At 39.0% G+C, this 23,054-nt stretch overlaps 1 protein-coding gene across 1 annotated transcript in view; it reads left to right on the forward strand.

The window, feature by feature from the left end:
- Window positions 1–23,054, forward strand: part of SCEL (sciellin) — a 330,241-nt gene that overhangs the window by 242,422 nt on the left and 64,765 nt on the right. Inside the window, exons 19-21 of the mRNA XM_081214834.1 lie at window positions 15,762–15,842; window positions 18,224–18,289; window positions 20,136–20,194. Of these exons, the coding sequence (XP_081070960.1) occupies window positions 15,762–15,842; window positions 18,224–18,289; window positions 20,136–20,194 (206 nt within the window). The remainder of the gene's footprint in view (window positions 1–15,761; window positions 15,843–18,223; window positions 18,290–20,135; window positions 20,195–23,054) is intronic.

Genomic DNA, 23,054 nt, shown 5'->3' on the forward strand with positions numbered 1-23,054 from the left:
AGAGCATGAGGAGGACACCTTGTTCTACAATTTCCATGCTGGGAATGTCAACAACTATTTAACTTAATAAATATTTAATAAGTGATTACTGTATGCCAGATATTGTTCTAGGATCTTGGGAGATATCAGTGAACAAAACATGGAGCCTGCATTTGAGCCTTCAAAGAAGTAGACACAAGTGTAGGACTCCCATAATCTATGTCATCACTAACACTCGAAGGAAAATAGGTCTCCAAGCTGGTTTTGCTTTAGGGTATCCAAAATTGTTCTTATGTCATCTACCCCTAGAGTATCTTCACCAAATATTTCCATGTTTAAATGGGCTTTATCGTCCCAGTTCAACAATTGGAAAAGAGTTATGAAACAGTGTGCTTGTTTCATACGAGATTTTTATTTCCAAAAGTTTTCATCTGTTGCACAGGCTTTTAATGTCTCTTTTATTTCCAAATAATAGGAATATTTGGAATAGGAATATTCCAAATAATAGGAATATTTGGAAATAAATGTCTTATAATTTAAGTTGAATCTGTAAGGACGTAAATAAATTTTAGTTGACTAAGACACAAAGAGCTCAAGTTGTCTTGTTCATACTTCTGGCTGCATCTGCATGTATGTGTGTGTACATATGTATTTATTATATGTGCATAACATATATATAAAATGATTGAACATGTTGAACAATCACAACTTGGAATTACATTCACCTTTTAAAATATTTTCTTTTAAAACCTGTTCATCTATGGGTGATTTACAATTATATGAATTGCCAAATATGGATTATATTTCTAGTTTAAAACCTGCTTTCTCCTCAGGCTGTGTTTAGCTATTTCTCCATGAGTGATACCTTTCATGGAGCTATCTAAGTGGGAAAATATTAACTACGGGTTTTGCTAGTTACTATTGTAAGATAATACTTTAAGATCCATCCAGTTTTTTCTTGATAGACAGTAACTGACACTTAGAAATATTTATCACTTATTTCCAAAAAATATTTATCACTTATTTCCAAAATAACGTGTTATTTTTATCTTCTATTTATTATTCCATTATTAATGTAAATCATCACCGTAATAAGCAATTGTTTATATAACTTTGTAAAGATACAAAAGGATTATTCATGAGCTAACATCTCATGTGTTCAATGCCCATTCAGCTGCGGATCTCTGTTTGCACAGAACTGATAGTGCTTGGCTATATGCCCTTCCGATTTATTCATAGCTGGATGTGATTTACATGGAAGATAAAATAAGTTACAATGCTCCTATTTCTGATTCTTGGATCAGATCCCTAACACCGGAACTAAGGGAGAGGGAAGATTATTGGATAAGGTTGGTGAATTTAGATATCCATTCCTTTTTAAGAGTCACAGATTATTAATATAATGGCTAGACTGAAATATGTCTCTTCAAGGATCAGAGCTAATGTCATGCCAAGCTTTCAGGGGAAGGAGAGAATAATAACAATATAGCAATGCCTTTGATTTCTAAAGTGCTTTTCTTTGGAAGAGCTCAAAGTACAATTTCTGTTTCTCACCTTTAATGTCAGTGCATTCTCAGGGCTGAGAAATAGTCTTTTTAGTAAAAGCTGAAAAATAGAAGCAATTATTAAATGATGAAATGAAGCACAGTCTTCAAAAAGACATCTTTGTCCCCAGAAGAACAAAAAGAAAATGAAAATAGGTCAAAAACAGAAATAATGGAGGACTACGATTTTTAATACTCACTAATAGCTCAATGCTAAGCTTATTTCCCTTCAACCTTTGCTTATTCACTGGTCTACTTCTCCCTTCCTCTCCCCTTCTATCTTATGCAAAAGAATTTCCCCTTAATACCAACACTCTCACTCTCATTCCTGTTCTTTGTTTTGTGAACCTTCATTTTTTCCATCACCTAATCTTTCCCAGAGATTTCATTTTCTCCTACACACCCATTCCCAATCATTACAGGAATGGGTCATTTTCCCGAACTTTGTTCCCCCTTGACCTCTCCATGATCTTTGATACCATGGACCATCTCATCCATCCCTCAGTTGTTCCTTTCTTGACTTACATAGTGTGGAAGAACCAAATTTAGTTGTGTTTGGATTAAAATCTATTACAGGCATGATATAAGCTGTACCCAAAGGGTCTTAAGCTTTTTTATCAACAGAAGAACCCATGATATCACACTGTTATCTATATTTATATGTACATCTATACCTATGACTCTGTAAGTCTGTGTTTATGTCTATATGTATTTCTACATCTACATCTAGAACTATATCTATGTGTAATTCTCTCTATATAATTAACATAAGGTTGGTGAGTTCAACTAGAGCTTAAATGAGCATATTTAATTTTCTAAAATAACCATATCTATAGCTAAAGAAAAAAAAGCAATTGTTTTTAATGATTGAGCAAATAAAATGAATTTTTACTTCATTGAGTTGGTAGTAAACTTATAAAATTCACAACTAGAAAGGTTGGGCAGGAAACAATTGAATTATAAGAAGGTCAAAATAAGTATTATGAGATTATATTATACAAACTACTTAAAAACTTGGAAAATTATGATGTTATAATTTTAAAAAGAAAAAACAGAATTAAAATTAAATGCATATCACAAATACAGTAATATAAAAATATGGAAGCTTGGGACAAAAGATAGAGGGATTTATAAAAATGAAAATAATTGTAGTTAAGATTTTTTTTTCACATTTTTAAATTGGATATTTTTTATTAGTTATCTATTTTATACATATAAGTGTATATATGTCAATCCCAATCTCCCAATTTATACCCCCCCCAAAAAAGCAATTTCTTAAAACAAGTATCATTTTATGTATGAAATACATTAGTCTTGCAATAAGATGGTTAAGATCTGGGAGATCAAACAAAATTTTGGAGTTAAAAGTCAAATATCTTTGAAAGCCTCTTGCTCCCTTTTTGATAAAACAAGATTAAAGAGAGAAGCTGTAATTCATGATAATAAGACATAGCAGGTAAAGTTCTGAGCTTAAATAAAACTTTTTCTAGCTGATTTCATGCTCGTTGGTCATTGGATGTAAATGTTCTCTGATCATCTCTTCCTTCTCTTATTGAGAAGGGAAACCATCAACATAGTGTTTTGAATGACCAACCTGTGTCAACAAGATTATTTCCTCTGAAATCTTCTTCTCAAATGCCATCAGAACCTGTAATTTCTTTTCATTTTAATCAGGACTGGATCAATCTTTAACGTTATAATTTTTGTTCCTCATTACATTGATCTGTCTCTCCTGCCTATATGATCAAACCCCTGCTTCACTGTTTCCCCCCTCTTCCATGTTCAAATCCCTTTCATCTTAAAAAACAGCCTCTAAAAATTAATAGCCTAAACTTATAAATCTGTTTAGCTGGCACCTTGTCTCTCCATCACAGCCAAATTTCTCAGAAGAGTTGATGACACTGGCCACCTTCATTTTCTGGTTCCTACAATTATTCATGGAAACAACTCTCCTCAAGGTCACTAATGACCTTGCTGATACATTCTTGTTGATATATCCGTCCCTATGACTAACTGACCTTTCAAAAGGTGCCACTGGCTATTCATGCCTTTAAAAATCTTGTCTCTCATTGTCTTTTGAAACCATCCTCCTCCCACCAACCCCAATACACTCTTGGGTTTTTTTTTGTTGTTTGTTGTTGTTGTTTACAGGTATACCTTGTTTAATTTCACTTTGTTTTATTGTGCTTTGCAGATACTATGTTTTTTACAAATTAAAGTTTTGTGGGGACCCTGTACATTAGTGCCGTTTTTCCAAAAGCATTTGCTCACTTCATGTCTCTGTGTCACATTTTGATAATTCTCACAATATTTCAAACTTTTTTCTTATTATTATATTTATTATGGTGATCCATGATCAATGATCTTTGATGTTGCTGTTACAAAAAGATTGTGACATGCTGAAGGCTCAGATGATGGTTAGCATTTTTTAGCAATACAGTATTTTTAATTAAGGTGTGTACATCATTTTTTAGACATAATGCTATATTGCACACTTAATAGACTACAGTGTAGTGTAAATATACCTTTGACATGTGTTGGGAAATCAAAAAACTAGTTGTGACTTGCTTTATTGCGATATTCACTTTATTGAAGTGATCTGGAATTGAACCCACAATATCTCTGAGGTGTGCCTACATTTCTCTAGCCATTTTATCTCAGCTTCCTTTGCTACCTCACCATCCTCTACCAAGCCCTTAAATGTTGATGTTCCTAAAGACTTAATATCCCTCTTCTCTTCTTGTTCAGTGCTCTGCCTTTTAACAAGTCATCCATGCCCATGGCTTCAGCGGCCACTTGTATGCTCCTGACTCCTTCGTTTATATCCACTCCACACCTTGTCTCTGAGTTACCTTTGGTTAGTCAACTGCCTATTTGACACCTTCACTTAAATATCCCAAAATTGTTGCAGACTCAACAGGTTCAAAATGAAATTCATAATTCTCTTCACTAACCTTGTCCTCTATCTCAATAACACTATCCTCCAGTCAATTGATGTCCTTGAAATCTTGAAGTCTTTTTTTTATACCTTTCTTTCCTTAACCACCAATATCCAATCCATCAGCAAATCCTGTCAATTTACCTCCCAAATGCCTCTTGAATCTACATACCTCTCTCCATTTATATCATCATATCTCCTGGGAACTACAACAATAGCTACCTAAATATTCTCCCTTTATTCACCCTGATATCCACTCCCCTAATCTCTTGCCTACACAGTTGCCAGACTGATATTTTTAGAAGGATAATTGGAACATATCACCCTACTAAATAAAAATATGACTCTTCATTGTTCTTAGAATAAAGACCCAAATCCTTAGCATTAACTGCCTATCCTTACTTCCCGTCCATCCCTCATCATTCCCCCTTGCCCTCTGTTCCAGTCACTTAATCTGTGTTCAATGTGCTATACTCCCACCTTCTACAGACCCTTAGCATATAAGGATTCCTCTGCCTGGTATGCTGTCTTCTTCCTCATCCAGGGCACTATGTTCTTGGGGCCATGTTTTGATCTGATCTCTCTTCGAATTGGCACTTCTGACTGATCTCTGTTCTGTTCTCTCTTCTCCACATTAACTCAGACATTGAGGATGGCAGCTTCTTTTCCTTGATTTGTCCAAATACTATTTGCATTAACGTTTAAATAAAGATATGGGATGATGGGAGTAGCAATACATTGTAAAAGCCCAGACCAAACGATGTAAAATGTAGTTTTAGAAATTCCTGTTTGTAAGTTCTTTGGCCACTCCTGTAATTGACCATTTCTCATTGGTTGACATTTCTCTACAAGCCTGACCCTGTTGCTATTTTGCTCAGCAGCCCCCCTTTTTCTTTCTTCCATCTCTCTTTTTCTCTTTTTCACCTTCCTTTCTTCTTCTCTCCCCTCTAACCCCCACCCCCTAAATTCTTATTAATTACTTATGCCTGGTTGTTTGGTTGTCTTTTGCTGTCCCAGGCTATCCTCAGAGAATCTCCTCCTCACAACTATACACAATGACATATCCACTCTTTGGGAGGTATTATATGCTACCTTTTAAAATAAAATTATTTTCTTGTGTCAAAATAAAATAAACATTCAATCATCCACACTTAAAACAAAACTGTCTCCCTTACTCCCCTTATTCAGTAGTCATTGTAGTGAATTCCAGGGACTTCACGGTGCTGATCAAAGAAAAAGATATGACCACTTGGGCGTGGGCAGTAGCAAACTAAGTGCTTTGACAGGTTTGCATGGAGAGGGAGTCATTCCCAGCATGAAACCTCCCAAAGATAACAGCACAGGGGCCATAACCCAAAAGGGGAGGAGGGCAAGGGAACTCCTGAGAGAGAGAAGGATCACAGAGGGAGCCTACATGTCTAGGTGTCCATGCTCAGCAGCGTGGTAGGCCGTTCCTGAGTCAGAGAACTCTGAGGGGAAGCAGCAGCTCCGAGGGTTTTATAGCTCCAAGAGTTGATAATACGGATGCACAGGTAACCATAACACACGATCAGCTGTGTGATCATGAGAAAAGCATCAACATTTTCTGGGAGCTCTGATGTGGTAGGGAGAGCTTCTAACAGAGGATTCAGGGGAAAGATCCGGAAAAAGATGTGGGATTTGGGGGAAGCACAGGAGTTACACAATGCCAGGTTTTCAAGCCCAGGGTGATTTTAAGTGTAATGATGCCCCCAACCGAGGTAGGAAGAAATGGGAGCGGAATCGGGAGTACACAATTGGTTGTAAGAAGCTGAATGTGCATTGGTTTGAGCAAGCGGTCTGGGATACTGAAAGGATGTATTTGTGGAGATTAACTTCCAAGCAGTGAAAAACGGGAGAGGTGTTTAGGGGAGAGGTTGGTGCCTGAGATCCAGATTTGGGAATGATTCCAAAGATTTTAAATGTAGTATATTCAAAGAGAGGTTACCTATGGAGAAAATACTAAGTGAGAAGAAAATGAAAGTTGAAGCATGATGTTTCTACACATGCAATGGTAGAGGAGAAACCGGAAAATAACTAGTGCAATTACGTGGTTAAGGTGAGGTGTGATGAGAGGTAGGCAGGGTGAAGGTAGAGGAGGTGGGCGCATTCTACCATCCAAAACCAGCCCAGCCTTCAGAGTCTGGCCTGAATCTTAATTCCTCCACACAGCTTTCTCAGGCCAAAAGGTTGTTTTTAATCCTTTGAACTCAGAATGTTAGTTTATTGTCTGCAACCCTCACTTGGCAATTGTGCATTATCTTGCAACATTACTTTTTGGGGGCATACTCATCAACTAGATGGCATCATCTTATAACCCTTTGACTCATCAATAAATTTACCCATAGTAATTTATCAATAAGTACATATTGGGCTTCCCTGGTGGCGCAGTGGTTGAGAGTCTGCCTGCCGATGCAGGGGACATGGGTTTGTGCCCCGGTCCGGGAGGATCCCACATGCCGTGGAGCGGCTGGGCCCGTGAGCCATGGCCGCTGAGCCTGCGCGTCCGGAGCCTGTGCTCCGCAACGGGAGAGGCCACAGCAGTGAGAGGCCCGCATACAGCAAAATAAATAAATAAATAAATAAATAAATAAGTACATATTGATTGATTAATTTTAATACATCTTAATAGGTTCTTTTTTAAAAATCTATTTATTTATTTTCAGCTGTGTTGGGTCTTCGTTGCTGCGCGCGTGCTTTCTCTAGTTGCGGTGAGTGGGGGCTACTCTTTATTGAGGTGTGCCAGCTTCTCACTGTGGTGGCCAGTCTTGTTGCAGAGCACGGGCCCTAGGTGCATGGCCTCCAGTAGTTGTGTTGCATGGGCTTAGTTGTTCCACGGCATGTGGGATCTTCCCGGACCAGGGCTCAAACCCGTGTCACCTGCATTAGCAGGCGGATTCTTAACCACTGCACCACCAGGGAAGCCCAATACATCTTAGTATTTACAAGATAAGGAGTTTCCCTCGACCCGTTATTGTCTCTTTGTCATTAGGCTTTATTCTCTGTGTTTAAGATATGATGACTGTTTAAACATCCCTCTTTCTCTCTCTTTCCAAAACATTTGTTGAGCTCTGACTATGTGCTAACAAAGGACTTTGCTAGAGGCCAGGAATACAAAAATGAGTAAGGTCCAGTCCCTATTTCAAGGAACTCAGAGTCTGTCAGGGAGTCATTTTGAGAGAGGAGTGCCACCCATGAAGGCAGGCCCCGACTGAGAGCGGGTCCTGGGGGGTGATAAACACTGAGGTTGACATAGCCACAGAATATGGAGCATGGAGAGGGAGGCAATAGAGGATGTGTTTGGGGTACAGTGGGGTCAAAAGGGGACATGCCTGAGGTACACCTTAAAGAATGAAATAAGAGTAAGCCAGGTGCAGAGGCGAGGTGGGGATGGAGCCACTCCAAGCAGAAAGGAGAGGAGGAACAAAGGTTCTAACGCCAGAGAACATGGGCTCTGAGCGTGTGCGCGCATGCGAGCTCACACATGCTTGCGTCTATTCATGTGTGTAGAACTATGGGATTCCTACCTAAGAGGCATCCTCTGCACTCATCCATGATCAGTTATGTTTAGTGATAGCAGTAAATCCAGTAATTACAAATTCAATGCCATGTAGAAAATGACTTTTTGTGTAAGACATTATGGATAGATATTTGTAATTTGTGATAAGCTTAGGTACCTTTTCAGAAGATTGCTTCTATTTTAAGAGTTAATGCTTTGCTTTTATGTAACTTGAGCTCTGTGTACTAAAGATTCTGAAATATGTATAAAAGAAAATATACATGTCATCAGTACAGAAATTTAGAAGGTCAGAGCCAGTGAAAGTTTTTCCTCTCCCACTTTTCTCATTTTAAGATTTATCAGAAAGCCTGACACAAAGCAGTTTGTCAGCAAGCACTAGTGTGTGTCTTAATTTTCAAATTCTTAAACTTTTTCTCATCTTTGAGTCTTTCAAAAGAGTGATAACATTTGCCAGGGCTTGAGCCAATGGCGTGGATGATAGGTGCCATTCATGAGAGATGCTCAGTCAAATCACAATAAAATATAGACACAGCATTTCTAGGAAGTTGATATTAAAGTTGCTTCTGATTTCAGAACCCACCTTTCAATATCGGTATTCTGTTCATGGTAAATTCAAGTGCTTCTGATTCTGTATTTAGGTGACTTAGAGATGCAGTGCTTAAATGGCATATGAAGCTCATTTAAGAAACTCACTGAAGCCCAGTTTAGGTAGTTGTTTAACAGACAATATGAATGTTTATGATGTTACCCATTCTAATGATTCAGGAGCAACAGTGAAGCCATCACCACCACCAAAAAACCAATGTGTTTTTTCTGCAGTCATTTCCAATGACAGAAAAGAAACTATATAATATGTGATAAAAATTAAAATAGTGGAAACACACATAGGAAATTATATTGTTAAATGTTTGCTACATACTTTCGTAATTTCCCATCCATATTTGTTTCAACCTCTTCTCTTTCAGTGGTTTTCACTTCCACTTAGCTGATTGGTAGATTTGAAGGAGGAAGAGAAATCCTGATTGAGAAGTGGGTTGCCATGGCAACCTTGCACTACAATTATATTTTTCTGTCTGTAGCTATAAACGGTAAAATGTAGCCTTTCTAATTATGCTGCAACATTTTTAACTCTATTGGTACCAAACCTTTTACAAAGTTTGCTGTCACCCTAAATTAAATCATACTATATTAAATTAAATCATACTATATATTTATTTCTATCTCAACAAAACCTATCTAAACAAAAACCTTCTTGTATTAACTAGAATCTGTCATGTAAAAATTAGGAGTCTAATACTCTCAATAAAATGTCAAAGAATAGTGATTTAAAAATCTAATCTGAATCCCTAGAATACACATTATAGACATTCAAAGTAATTAGAACATTAACCTGAGTCAAGGTTTATTATTTTTGAGAAGTCTTGTTTGAATAGAATGAGGAGAAAGCTAATTCAGAATGTGCTGCTATGAATTCTGCAATACTTGAAAATTTCTCTCCCTCTGTGTCTATTGGCAGCTAAAGTTTATTTGAGCTCTTATAGATCCAACCTAAATTATACTAATTTACATTTTATTAACCACAACTGAATCTACACACATTTAGAAAGTGCAGTATATGAATGTTCAAGGTACTTAATCCATAGCAAGTCCTCAGGGCTCTGTGGAACTGAGGATTCCTTGCAATCACTCTGCCTTCCCATGGTCATGCCGTGGTTTACCAGCCACAGATCTGGACCAGTTTCATCCTTTCGTAAATGAAGAAGCAGATTCTTCAGAGAGAATCAGTGTTCTTTCCTGGATCAAATCAAAGTTAGTGGCAAAACTAGTCTAAAACCTAGGTCTCTGGAATTTTAGTCCAGTGCATGCTCAATTGTTGTGGTGTGGCTCATTGAAATGGTCCTTGGCCACTGAAAGTAAGACATTGTTACAGCAATCATTCTTTTGAGCGAAGAATCTAACGATTCTTTTGAATCTTTAGAATGCCTTGCATTCTGTAAGCTCTTTGAGACCATGGACCACACCACACCTTTTCTAGTCTTTGAATACCCAACTTTGCCTCATATGTTGTTATGTGTCCTAACATTATAACTAGGGCAGTTGTGGAACAAGTGCTTTTTTTTTTTTTTTTTTTTTTTTCTTTTTGCGGTATGCGGGCCTCTCACTGTTGTGGCCTCTCCCGTTGCGGAGCACAGGCTCCGGATGCGCAGGCCCAGCGGCCATGGCTCACGGGCCCAGCCGCTCCGCGGCATATGGGATCCTCCCAGACCGGGGCACGAACCCGTATCCCCTGCATCGGCAGGCGGACTCTCAACCACTGCGCCACCAGGGAGGCCCTACAAGTGCTTTTTGAACTGATGCTTTCTTGGGCAAGGAAATAATACAGGACAACCTATTGGTCTTAGATTTTCACTGGTCGTACCTGGAAGAGTATTGGTTTGATACAGTGTGATAGAGGAAAAAACATGGGATTTGACATGAGAAAGACTAGGTTAAAACCTTGGCTGAGTCACCAGCAGTGTGATCCAGGGCAAATTACTCACCTTTTTTTAGACTCAGTGAAAAAAAAAACCATATACACTCCACAGGATAGATGTGTTCATTGAATAAAATCAAGTATGTGAGAACTTGGCCAAGTTGGCATGTTACTCAAAAAAATATAATTTCCCTCTCCTTTGCCATTGTTGGAATAAAAATTCTATTTGTGGGACACAAAACCTAAGCATGATGGAAAGTGAAAAGAAAACTCACCATCAACTCTTAGAGTCAATTATTCTTTCAACCTTGACCTGTGCTGAGTAATAGAAATGTTCTTCTCAAAGTCAGCCTGGAACAGAAGTCACAGAGCCAAGCATATTTTCCAAAAAAGCCATAATGCAAAAAAGTGATCTTTGCAGCAGCATATTAAAATGAGGAAATATAAACAAGTTGACAGTGTTATTTCTAGTAGCTCTGGCCTTTGGGCTGCAATCTGCAAGTTTTCACATGTTGCCGGGGAAAGCTGCCTTTTGAAAATTATTCTTTACAACTATAGCCACTAGTGTGGTGTCATTGACCCTGCAAATGTCTTATGGGGTTGAGGGAAAGACAGAGGGGAGAACCAGGGTCGACTCATCCAAGCTTAAACAGTGTGTCTCAAAGTGGTGTTCAAACAGGATCATTCCACATGAATGTCTCTCGTTTTTGTCTCTTCAAAACATTCCGGGCCACAGCTTCCTGCCTCGCTCTCACATTCTAATGCCCCTGCTTGGCATGGCCTCAAGCTCCTGGCACAGCATGAATGACTCCTCTCATTGTCCCCAGGGCCGGGGTTCTGTCATCTGTGGCTGTCACTGCAGAGATGCAAATGAAAGCTCCTTTGAGGTGGATTGCCCTCAGTGTGGACTTGCCCTGGCCCAGCCCAACAGGCGTGTAAATGCATCACCCTCAGAAATAAATAAGCTCCTCTGCTTTTCCTGGCCTTCACAGCTGCACGCCTACCTTTTCTTTCCCCAAGCCATCTCTTTCCTGTGCACCCAGATCTTCTCTACCCATCTTTGACTCTCAGACACACCCACCTCTTTGAGGGCTTAGCCACTTTACATGGAAGAAATTTAGCTTTTTATCAATGTGATTCTGGCATAAGCAAAGTTGGGCACCATCCCTTGTCGCCTTTTTTGTAATCCTCCCTTCCTTCTTGTTACTGCTCTCCTGCCTGTTTTCAGATATCCAGTGCCTTGTCATTAATAGCTGGCACTGACCACCTTCTTACCCTTTCCTCTATCCCTGAAAGAGAAGCGTATAATCAGCTAATCGACACAGATACATGAAACACACATTATCACTTGAGTGACATTACATTATTCCCAACGCAGGGATATGTTTTGAGAAGGGAAGATGATGGTAATCAATATAAATAAAATAACATCTAATTGTAAAATCTAACATTAGCTTAGAATGGGGTGACTATTTTCCTATAAATTATTTTTTCCAGGCATATCATGTTACTCAATAACTCATCTGAGCGCCCAGCACCTACTAGGTATTAGGTAGTGGAATCAACAATGGACTTCTGTGGGACAGCTAAACTTGAACAGATTTTAAAAGTTTTAGGCCGCTCTTCAGTACCCATTTTCCTCCTTACCAAATAGAATTTCAGCCAATCCCTCCACCTTTCAACACATCTTTCTTGGGCACCAACATCATATATAATCCTAGTACTTGGGATACAACTATCCTTTTAGGGCTTTCAGTCCAGCCAGGGTGGAAACAAAAAAATTCTGTGTAATTCAGAACAGCATGGTATGGGTTGTGAAGAAGGTGTGCTATGGGAAGACGTAGAAATGTATTCACCACAGCGTTGGGTACCACGACAGACAGTAATCCCCAAGATAGAGTCTGAAGGGTAAGGCGAGTATCCAGTTGAAAGGGAGAAGGAGGTATGCCCGAGAGAAGAGAGAATGTGCTGTTGTGGTGACATGGGTTTAGGAAGTGCAAGTGGTTTGGCCCAGCTACAGCGCTGGGTTTGCATGGGACGAGCACAACAGCCACAGCACTTAAACTGAGCCAGGAGGTGCTCTAATGCTTTGCATGCCCTCCTGCTGGCTTCAAAGCCACCATCAACACAAGAACCAGAAGACCCACCAGGCTCTGTGTCCGCTTCTCCACTGCCCATCACCCAGGAACTCACTACCACCCTGCCAGAAAGCTTCAGGACTAATTCCTTCATGTCCCCCATCCCTGTGGCCATGGATCCCCATGGGAACCCCGATCAGATCATTTCTTGTCACCTGGACCATCCCAACAGAGCTCTGTGCATCGCTGAACATGACCCAACCTAACAGCATCCCAACCCCTCAAACCCGTCCACTGAATCTTCCTGGATGCATCATTCAGTATCATCAAAACTCACTCCTCTTCAGGCTCGTCTCTCAGTGAGGGCTGCTTTTCTTCTAATCCCATGTATCACAGGGTCTGGAGGAAGAGGCGGAATCCCGTTTGCTCCATATTGCTCGTTCCTATCAATTTTAACTCCCTCCTCCCTAAAACTCCTCATCCTCTTTGAAGCCATGCCATCATGAGCTTCTCTTCCTCACTGGAGTCATCCGAAGGTCTCTGAGCCACTCACCCTCACTCTGTGGAGACTTTGGCACTGGATTCATCGTCTCCCACAAACACCCCTCCTGTCATAATGCCTGCTGATTTCCAAATCCATGTAGTGGATCCTTCCCCATCCTGGCCTTTCACTTTCTTGATCTTCTCTCCAGTGATCTTGTCCATTGTCCTACCCCAGCCCCCCCGTAGGTCTTGCCCTTGTAAGTAACCACACACACAAAAAAACCTTCAATTTCAAAGCTTTCCCTTTCTGGCTTCCATTTTCTATCTCCTCACTTTTTATCTACTCTATCCAGCTCAGTCCCTCTAGTCCTCTGATTCCAGTTCTCCAGCCCCACCACAACCACCAATCCATTGACTCTACCGTCTTTCCACAGCTCCTCTCCCCTCATATCCTCAGTTCCCTCCATGTCCGTCTCAGACCCCACGGTCCCTCGCTGGAATCACTTCCTTGTGTACCCCTTCCCTTATCATCATTCTTTGTTTCACTTTCTTGGCTGAATTAGAAACTTCGTTAAATCCAACTCTCTGTTTAGTCCATTCCTGCTCCTAAAGCCGCTGAACATGGCAAAAGAAAACAATGGCTACTAGCCTTATTTTAATTCCATGAGCCTTAACCTCAACTAAGCCATTGGAGTTGCCCAAAGAGTCCTTGGAAGGCAGCACCGCTGGGGGAGGGCTTATGGAGCCAGACTTCCTGGTTTGGATTTCTCACTCTGCCCCTTACCAGCTGTATCATCATGGGTTATTTATATTCACTTTCCGTGCCTCAGTCTTTTCATCTGTAAAATAGGGAGAGAGAGTACGTATCTCTGGGATTGAAGTGAGGAGCAAATGAGTGAGCTCTCTGTGCTTCCATCCAAGACCAACCTCCCCCCTTGTGCCCTAGGTCTCCTGGTTTCCCAAGTCTAGCAATTTTCTGCTCACTTTCCTGCACCATCAAATTTACTGTCTTAACTGGATCATTCCCATCAACATATCTACATACTCTAGTAACCTTCCTTGACCTATCAACCTTCAGGTAGCTTCCCATTTTTCTCTTCCGTCTTCACTGCAAAATGCCTCAAAAGAAGTATCTACGTCAATGCCTCTGCCTCCCATTTTGCCTTAAATCCACTCCTAGAAGGTTTTTTCACCACTGCTCCATCAAAACTGCTCTTATCAGGGTTAACAATGACCACTATATTGCCAACACCATGGTAACTCCCCACTCTTGTTTTATTTGCTCTGTCCGTAGCATTTGGCATGGCCCAATGCAACTTGACAGATCAAGTGCTTCTTGAAACACTTGTCTCACTTGACTTCCTGGAACCACACCCTCATATTTCTCTTCTTTTCTCCTTGGCTACTTCTTTTCAGACTCTTTTACTGTTTCCTTCTCATATTCTTGATGTCCGGACATTGCAGCGGTCAGGGGTCAATGCTTGGCCCTCTTTTCATCTCTACCTGCACTGACTTCCTTGGTGATCTCATCCAGTTTCAAGGGTTAGATGCCATCTCGAACCTGATGATGCCCATATTTATATGCTCTTCCTCCGATATCCTCATGGCTCATTTTATCACTTCCTTCAGATCTTGGCTCAAATTTCACCTCACAGACAGGTGTTCCCACACCATCACTCTATATTCTCTTACTCTGTTTTATTTTCTTCTTAGTACTTTTCTTCATCTGTCATATATTTATTTGTGTATTGAAAGCCTTTTGAGAACAGGGGAATTATCCACTATGTAGAGTGCCGTGTGCATAGAAAGCTACCAATAAATGTGTTAAATAAAATCATGATGTCATTCAGTCCTGACAACACCCCAACAATCCTAGTGGAAGAGTTATTACAAATGAAGAAATGGAATCAGTTTAGGCCATTGTCACACAGTTGGCAATTTAGGCAGCCTGAGCCCAGAGCCTGCCTGCTCCCTAAGGTGCTGCAGAAGCCAGAGGGGTACAGAGAGTCTAGATCACAGGGGTACTTTTATGGAATTTATCTTGAGGATAATGGGGAACCACTGAGGTGGGAGTTTCAGGGTGGAGGAGTGACGTGCCCTAGGTAAAGTTCTGACTCCATCCCATATATGCCCATAATTGCCTGCTCTAGTTCCTGGGTGATCAAATTATGCCAGCTCAGAGGCTGCCTTCGCACTTTGTTGGAAAGTTTAGGCTGACAGTGTATTTAAGCTTTGCCAGCATCAAACTGGCCTGTGCTGACAATATTTAAGTCAGATTTAGTTAAGAGCTTCAAATCAACTTCACCTTGAGGTCTGTGGAATTAAAAACCTTTCTTGCTGTTTCCATAGCAGCTTGATAGTTGACATAATTCCTAAAGAAGCTTATATGTTAATGCCCAAGACCCACTTACTATGCTATGCACTGCTGCCCCAAAATGTCACAACTTGAGTGAGATAGTCTAGTAAAATATTAAGCTGTTAAAGAACACATTATGTTTCAAACTATAGTTGGGGAGGACAGGGTTTCCAAAAATCTGATTAAATGAACTTTTAATTTGACTTATTTAAAGTTTAGAGCTCCAAAGATCCTGGCCTTTCAGGTAGCTCATGCACAGGGGTTGTAAGATGCATGAGCTATTTCCATATAGACAATAAATGCGTTTGGTGAATAGATGCTAAAATTTACTGTGTTTCCATGGTGAAATGAACTGCTGTTTCTGTTCTAAAGGGAACCAACTGTTCACCCTCCAATACCTCCAAAGCCCAGTTCTCCTGTTTCATCTCCTAACCAGCTGAGGCGGGATAACAGGTAAGACCTAGCACTCCAGAATTTCTTGCAAAATGAAATTCAAGGGAAATGAAAGCAAATGAATTGTGACTTGTTTTATGCAAAGCATGGGTATGTTTTGTGTGCATATTCACTGAAGAAGCACTTGGAAAGATTTTCTAATTCTATTTGCCCACACAAACGTGTATTTATGTTTGTCGTTGGATACTTATGGCCATTACTTGTCTTATGGAAGTACACTTTCAATATAGAAACTAAACAGTAGTCATGTCCAGGAAGTGGGTAGTTCTTTAGTCTTATTTTAATTGAGACATTTGTAATTTATTTCAAAACTATCACAGATTTTGAAAAAATGTTCTAATTAACTTGTCTCTGAACCAAGAAAAAAACACAGACTTGCTTTTCTACTTTGAATCTCCAGTGCTCTATAATTAATACTTAAAAACAAATTCAGAGATCTGAACATCTTCCCATGTGTTCCTGTTAAACAGTTTAATCGTATCGTATTGAACTGTTTTTCAAGACCTACATGGCACATTTCCATTATTATTGAGAGATTTAAAAAATGGTATCTCAATGAAGACTGAATACATTAGATTTGCTTAATGGTCTGCCTTTGATTCTTTTGTATTTTTACTTTTTGATGGTGATTCTTTTGACAACATGTAAGACAATTTGAGAACTATTCTTTATTAAGAGGGTAACTTCAGCCAGAAAATGCTGATTGGGTGGCAGGGCTATGTAGCTTTAGGCATTCAACCTAACGAGTTAAAAACTCAGGTCTTGGGGGCTTCCCTGTTGGCGCAGTGGTTGAGAGTCCGCCTGCCGATGCAGGAGACGCGGGTTCGTGCCCCGGTCCGAGAGGATCCCACATGCCACAGAGCGGCTGGGCCCGTGAGCCATGGCCGCTGAGCCTGCGCGTCTGGAGCCTGTGCTCCACAACGGGAGAGGCCACAACAGTGAGAGGCCCGTGTACCACAAAAAACAAAAACAAAACCAAAACCCAGGTCTGAATTTCTATTCAGTGAAATTTCACAGTACCTTTGAAATTTTGTCCTTGGGAGGAGAGGATACTTTTTTTTAATGTTAAGAGAATACTTCTTCATTGAATTAAATTAAAATATAGGCCAGATTTATAATTTTTAATTTGTGCAATGGTTATAATTATACTCTTAAAAATAACTTCTTCTCAGACTTTCTATCTTACATTATTTTTCCTTTTACTTTGATATTACTGAACAATTAAATCTTAATTTGAGTAGGATTTTTTAGGGGGCTAAGAAAAGTTGGTGTTAGTACCACCTAAATTCTAAACTAAAACTCGGGACTCTAGAGCAGTGACCTTGTACAGATTCAAAAGAAGCTAGATTCCATGGGAATTGGTCTAATCCATTTTTACTACTCTAATTTATTTCTTCCACAAATGGTCTTAAATATAAAATGAGGACAACTTGCATGTTAAAACCCTGATTACTTTAATCACAGCAAGATGACTTTAATGAAAGAATATGAAAGGGAAGTGTTTCCTATGTAATTAACACATGTCCTCAGGAGTACAAAAAATAGTTGACTATAATTTCTTGAGAACAAGCAAGAATGTATAAGTAGGCCAAACAGATACTTAGAAAAAGAGCAGAGAAAAGTCTTATATCATAAATTGTAACAGAACCTAGCACTGTAAAATTTAATTCTAACAACTCAATGTGGTCTTTCTCAATGTGGTGGGTGTACTGGAAATATGAAAGTGTTTACCATCTTATCTGAGCAAACATATTTCTTGATAGTATTCAAATGGGATAAATCTTTGAGAAAAAAATCCCTCTGATACCTAACAAAAAATGATTCTTCTTATTGTTTTTTATATTTATTTTATTTATTTATTTTTGGCTGCATTGGGTCTTTGTTGCAGTGTGCAGGCTTCTTACTGAGGTGGCCTCTCCCGTTGCAGAGCACGGGCTCTAGGCACGCGGGCCTCAACAGTTGTGGCATACGGGCTCAGCATTTGTGGCTCACGGCCTCCAGAGTGTGGGCTTCAGTAGCTGTGGCACAGGAGCTCAGCTGCTCCGTGTCATGTGGGATCTTGCCGGATCAGGGCTCGAACCCGTGTCCCCTGCATTGGCAGGCGGACTCTTAACCACTGAGCCACCAGGGAAGCCCCGATTCTTATTATTTAAAAATATGGTATCATTATCTAATAGAGATAAGTGTAAAAATTCTTTATTGATGACTGGAAACGAAACTAAAATGAACATGAACATATTTAGAAGATTTTTATCTCCAGTAGTACTATTGTTCAAACACACTTTCATCTCTTTGAATGTAAATGTTTTCTCATAAATTTAAATCTAACAGAGAAGTGTTTTCTTATCTAACAGACATTATCTTTAACTTGAAAAATATAGGCAGATATGTCCACCTAAACCAAGTGCATATACAGAAACCAACAGATCTGCTGAAAGAAATATAAGGTACAGTGATCTATATCTATATCTATATATCTATATCTGTGTAATTGTAGATATGATAAAGTATGCTTTACTGGAACACAAACATACCTAAAATTAATAATAAAATAGACAAATCAGTTTTCCAGCTGACTTCAATAGTGGGTAATAAATGTTTTTATATGTACCTACAGAATTTTATTCCTTTTGTTTCTATTCTAAGCATTACATTATGAGCAACCAAAATTGTCTGAACATGAAAACAGAATAAACCCCTTAAGACAGGAAAACATCTCTTTATTCCTAGCACTTGTCCCAAGGTTTATGATACAGCTGTTGTTGATGTGTAAGTGAATAGGTGGAAATATAGTTATTTGACTGAACATCTGCAAAAGCTTTGCTAGAATTGGCTGTATAACAAGATCATATTCAGCTTCACCTGCACCATCAGAAAAAGACTTACAAATTGTGTTGATGCTTTTGAGCAAGGCTTCCCCCTGACAGTGCTAGTTTACGCCTGTTGTCTTGAACATCCCATTCAATTTAGTATTTGTTTTGGATATTTATTTATTTATTTGAAAAACACTATTTTTAAAATTAGTTTTTGAACAATGTTATTTTATAGGTCTATCAATATGATAAACCAATTTTTTTATTATGGCTAAAAACCTAACATTAATTTACCATCTTAACCATTATAATAAGCCAATTTTTTTAGACAATTTTTTTTGACTGAAACACATTTTTCAAAGTGCCAAACTTACTTACTTTTTATTTTCTTTATTATCTCCCTTGACTCTCAGGCATGCATCACACACATATCTTACCTTTGGGGAGAGTACCTTGTACCTAGTACCTTAAGGTACAGATCTATCTCAGCGTTTCCCAAACTATGTTCCATGTGCCACAAGATGTCAATGAATGTTTTGTGAAAGAAGCATTTAATTGCCCACATGTTTAGGAAACACAATGGAATAGAGCTCTCTATCATGAACTTCCCAGAACCTTGAGTGTGCTTATACATATTCCAAATCTCTAAAAGTCAGTTATGTTTCCCAAATTTACTTGACTACAAAATTCTATCTTCATGGAACCCTACTAACTTTCTAAGATATCGTTTATGAAGCACAGGTCTTAATTACAGGTAAAGCTATAAGGATTTCCCTTATTATTCCTTTTCATGACCTAGGGAGACCAGAGGGGATTCAAGCTCAGCTACAGTTTTAAATGTACTTTCTTTCCCTTTGGAAACGTAAGAAGACAGATACTTTCACCTCATATAAGGGACTAACTGATCATCTGAATATGTTGCTTAATGCTCCTTGGTTGGTAGAAAAACTTCGGAACATGTTTCTGTGTTTACTTTTGCAGTTAATTGAATTTTCTTTTTCATATCGTTTTTTTTTTTAAATATCCACCCTTTTTTTTAGATTCTTTTCCCATATAGGCCATTACAGAGTATTGAGTAGAGTTCTCTGTGCTATACAGCAGGTTCTTATTAGTTATCTATTTTATATATAGTAGTGTGTATGTGTCAATCCCAATCTCCCAATTTATCCATATCCTTTTAAGTATATAAATTGTGTACAACCAGTATAAGTCTTTAGGAGAAACTGTAGTTATTTCAGTGAGCAGTAGATGGCAGAGCCAATGCCCAGGTGGAGTGACTGGTGTGTGTGTGTGTGTGTGTGTGTGTGTGTGTGTGTGTGAATGCCATGAGCTGACATGACAGACTATTTTGTTATTCAGTTAAACTCAGTAACTCCTGATAACACTTGGAGTTTTGCTTTCTTCACTGAACACAGATAAGACATTTTAGCTCCTTCTAAGGTAGCTCTACTGTCATTGACTTGAGTTTGTTTGTTTGAAGGAGTCAGGATCTTGAAAACATCGTCAAAGAGGCCACTTCATTTCAGAAAGCTGACAAGGGCTCAAGAGCTCAAGAGCTTTGGAACTTGCATTTTTCTTCTCTTTTTGTTTCAAATGTTGTTTATCACATATAATTTCAAAGAAGAAAGACTCAGGCTCTCTAGATTCGCGTGGTAATTAGAAATGGGTGGTACTAACATTTATGGACACTCTTCATCCTCTGCTTTCTCTTCTGGTGAGTAATGCTCATCCCGGTCACCATAGTTGTCCATGGTGGTGACCTTACTCCAAACCCTGAGTCCTGTATTTATCTTGCTGACCCAGATCCTTATTTATCTGTCTCCCCAGCACGCCCATTTAGAATATCCTAGGCTATTTTCAACTTCCTCCCCAAATGTGCTATTTCCCGCCTTCTCCCGTTTCTTTCATTTAGGCAAGATCACCTTTCTGGAACCTTTTTTTTTTTTTTTTTAACATCCTTATTGGAGTATAATTACTTTACAATGGTGTGTTAGTTTCTGCTTTATAACAAAGTGAATCAGCTATATGTATACATATATCCCCATATCTCTTCCCTCTTGCGTCATCCTCCCTCCCACCCTCCCCATCCCACCCCTCTAGGAGGTCACAAAGCACCAAGCTGATCTCCCTGTGCTATAAAGCTACTTCCCACTAGCTATCTATTTTACATTTCGTAGTGTATATATGTCAATGACACTCTCTCACTTTGTCACAGCTTACCCTTCCCCCTCCCCATGTCCTCAAGTCCGTTCTCTACGTCTACGTCTCTATTACTGTTCTGCCCCTAGGTACTTCAGTACCATTTTTTTTTATATGCCTTATATATGTGTTAGCATACAGTATTTGTTTTTCTCTTTCTGACTTACTTCACTCTGTATGACAGTCTCTAGGTCCATCCACCTCACTACAAATAACTCAATTTTGTTTCTTTTTAAGGCTGAGTAATATTCCATTGTATATATGTGTAACATCTTCTTTATCCATTCATCCGATGATGGACACTTAGGTTGTTTCCATGTTCTGGCTATTGTAAATGGAGCTGCAATGAACATTGTGGTACATGTCTCTTTTTGAATTATGGTTTTCTCAGGCTATATGCCTAGTAGCGGGATTGCTGGGTCATATGGTAGTTCTATTTGTAGTTTTTTAAGGAACCTCCATACTGTTCTCCATAGTGGCTGTATCAATTCACATTCCCACCAGCAGTGCAAGAGGGTTCCCTTTTCTCCACACCCTCTCCAGCATTTATTGTTTCTAGATTTCTTGGTGATGGCCATTCTGACTGGTGTGAGATGATATCTCATTGTAGTTTTGATTTGCATTTCTCTAATGATTAATGATGTTGAGCATTCTTTCATGTGTTTGTTGGCAGTCTGTATATCTTCTTTGGATAAATGTCTATTTAGGTCTTCTGCGCATTTTTGGATTGGGTTGTTTGTTTTTTTGATATTGAGCTGCATGAGCTGCTTATAAATTTTGGAGATTAATCCTTTGTCAGTTGCTTCATTTGCAAATATTTTCTCCCATTCTGAGGGTTGTCTTTTCATCTTGTTTATGGTTTCCTTTGCTGTGCAACAGCTTTTAAGTTTCATTAGGTCCCATTTGTTTATTTTTGTTTTTATTTCCATTTCTCTAAGAGGTGGGTCAAAAAGGATCTTGCTGTGATTTATGTCATAGAGTGTTCTGCCTATGTTTTCCTCAAAGAGTTTGATAGTTTCTGGCCTTACACTTAGGTTTTTAATCCATTTTGAGCTTATTTTTGTGTATGGTGTCAGGGAGTGATCTAATCTCATACTTTTACATGTCCCTGTCCAGTTTTCCCAGCACCACTTATTGAAGAGGCTGTCCTTTCTCCACTGTACATTCCTGCCTCCTTTATCAAGATAAGGTGACCCTATGTGTGTGGGTTTATCTCTGGGCTTTCTATCCTGTTCCATTGATCTATCTTTCTGTTTTTGTGCCAGTACCATACTGTCTTGATTACTGTAGCTTTGTAGTATAGTCTGAAGTCAGGGAGCCTGATTCCTCCAGTTCCGTTTTTCGTTCTCAACATTGCTTTGGCTATTCGGGGTCTTTTGTTTTTCCAAACAAATTTTGAATTTTTTTGTTCTAGTTCTGTGAAAAATGCCAGTGGTAGTTTGATAGGAATTGCATTGAATCTGTAGATTGCTTTGGGTAGTAGAGTCATTTTCACAATATTGATTCTTCCAATCCAGGAACATGGTACATCTCTCCATCTATTTGTATCATCTTTAATTTCTTTCATCAGTGTCTTATAATTTTCTGCATACAGGTCTTTTGTCTCCTTAGGTAGGTTTATTCCTAGATATTTTATTCTTTTTGTTGCAATGGTAAATGGGAGTGTTTTCTTGATTTCACTTTCAGATTTTTCATCATTAGTGTACAGGAATGCCAGAGATTTGTGTGCATTAATTTTGTATCCTGCTACTTTACCAAATTCATTGATTAGCTCTAGTAGTTTTCTGGTAGCATCTTTAGGATTCTCTATGTATAGTATCATGTCATCTGCAAACAGTGACAGCTTTACTTCTTCTTTTCCAATTTGGATTCCTTTTATTTCCTTTTCTTCTCTGATTGCTGTGGCTAAAACTTCCAAAACTATTTTGAATAAGAGTGGTGAGAGTGGGCAACCTTGTCTTGTTCCTGAGCTTAGTGGAAATGGTTTCAGTTTTTCACCATTGAGGATGATGTTGGCTGTGGGTTTGTCATATATGGCCTTTATTATGTTGAGGAAAGTTCCCTCTATGCCTACTTTCTGCAGGGTTTTTATCATAAATCAGTGTTGAATTTTGTCGAAAGCTTTCTCTGCATCTATTGAGATGATCATATGGCTTTTCTCCTTCAATTTGTTAATATGGTGTATCATGTTGATTGATTT

The sequence above is a fragment of the Mesoplodon bidens genome (assembly GCF_964165515.1).
Source record: "Mesoplodon bidens genome assembly, chromosome: 17".
Taxonomy (NCBI): domain Eukaryota; kingdom Metazoa; phylum Chordata; class Mammalia; order Artiodactyla; family Ziphiidae; genus Mesoplodon; species Mesoplodon bidens.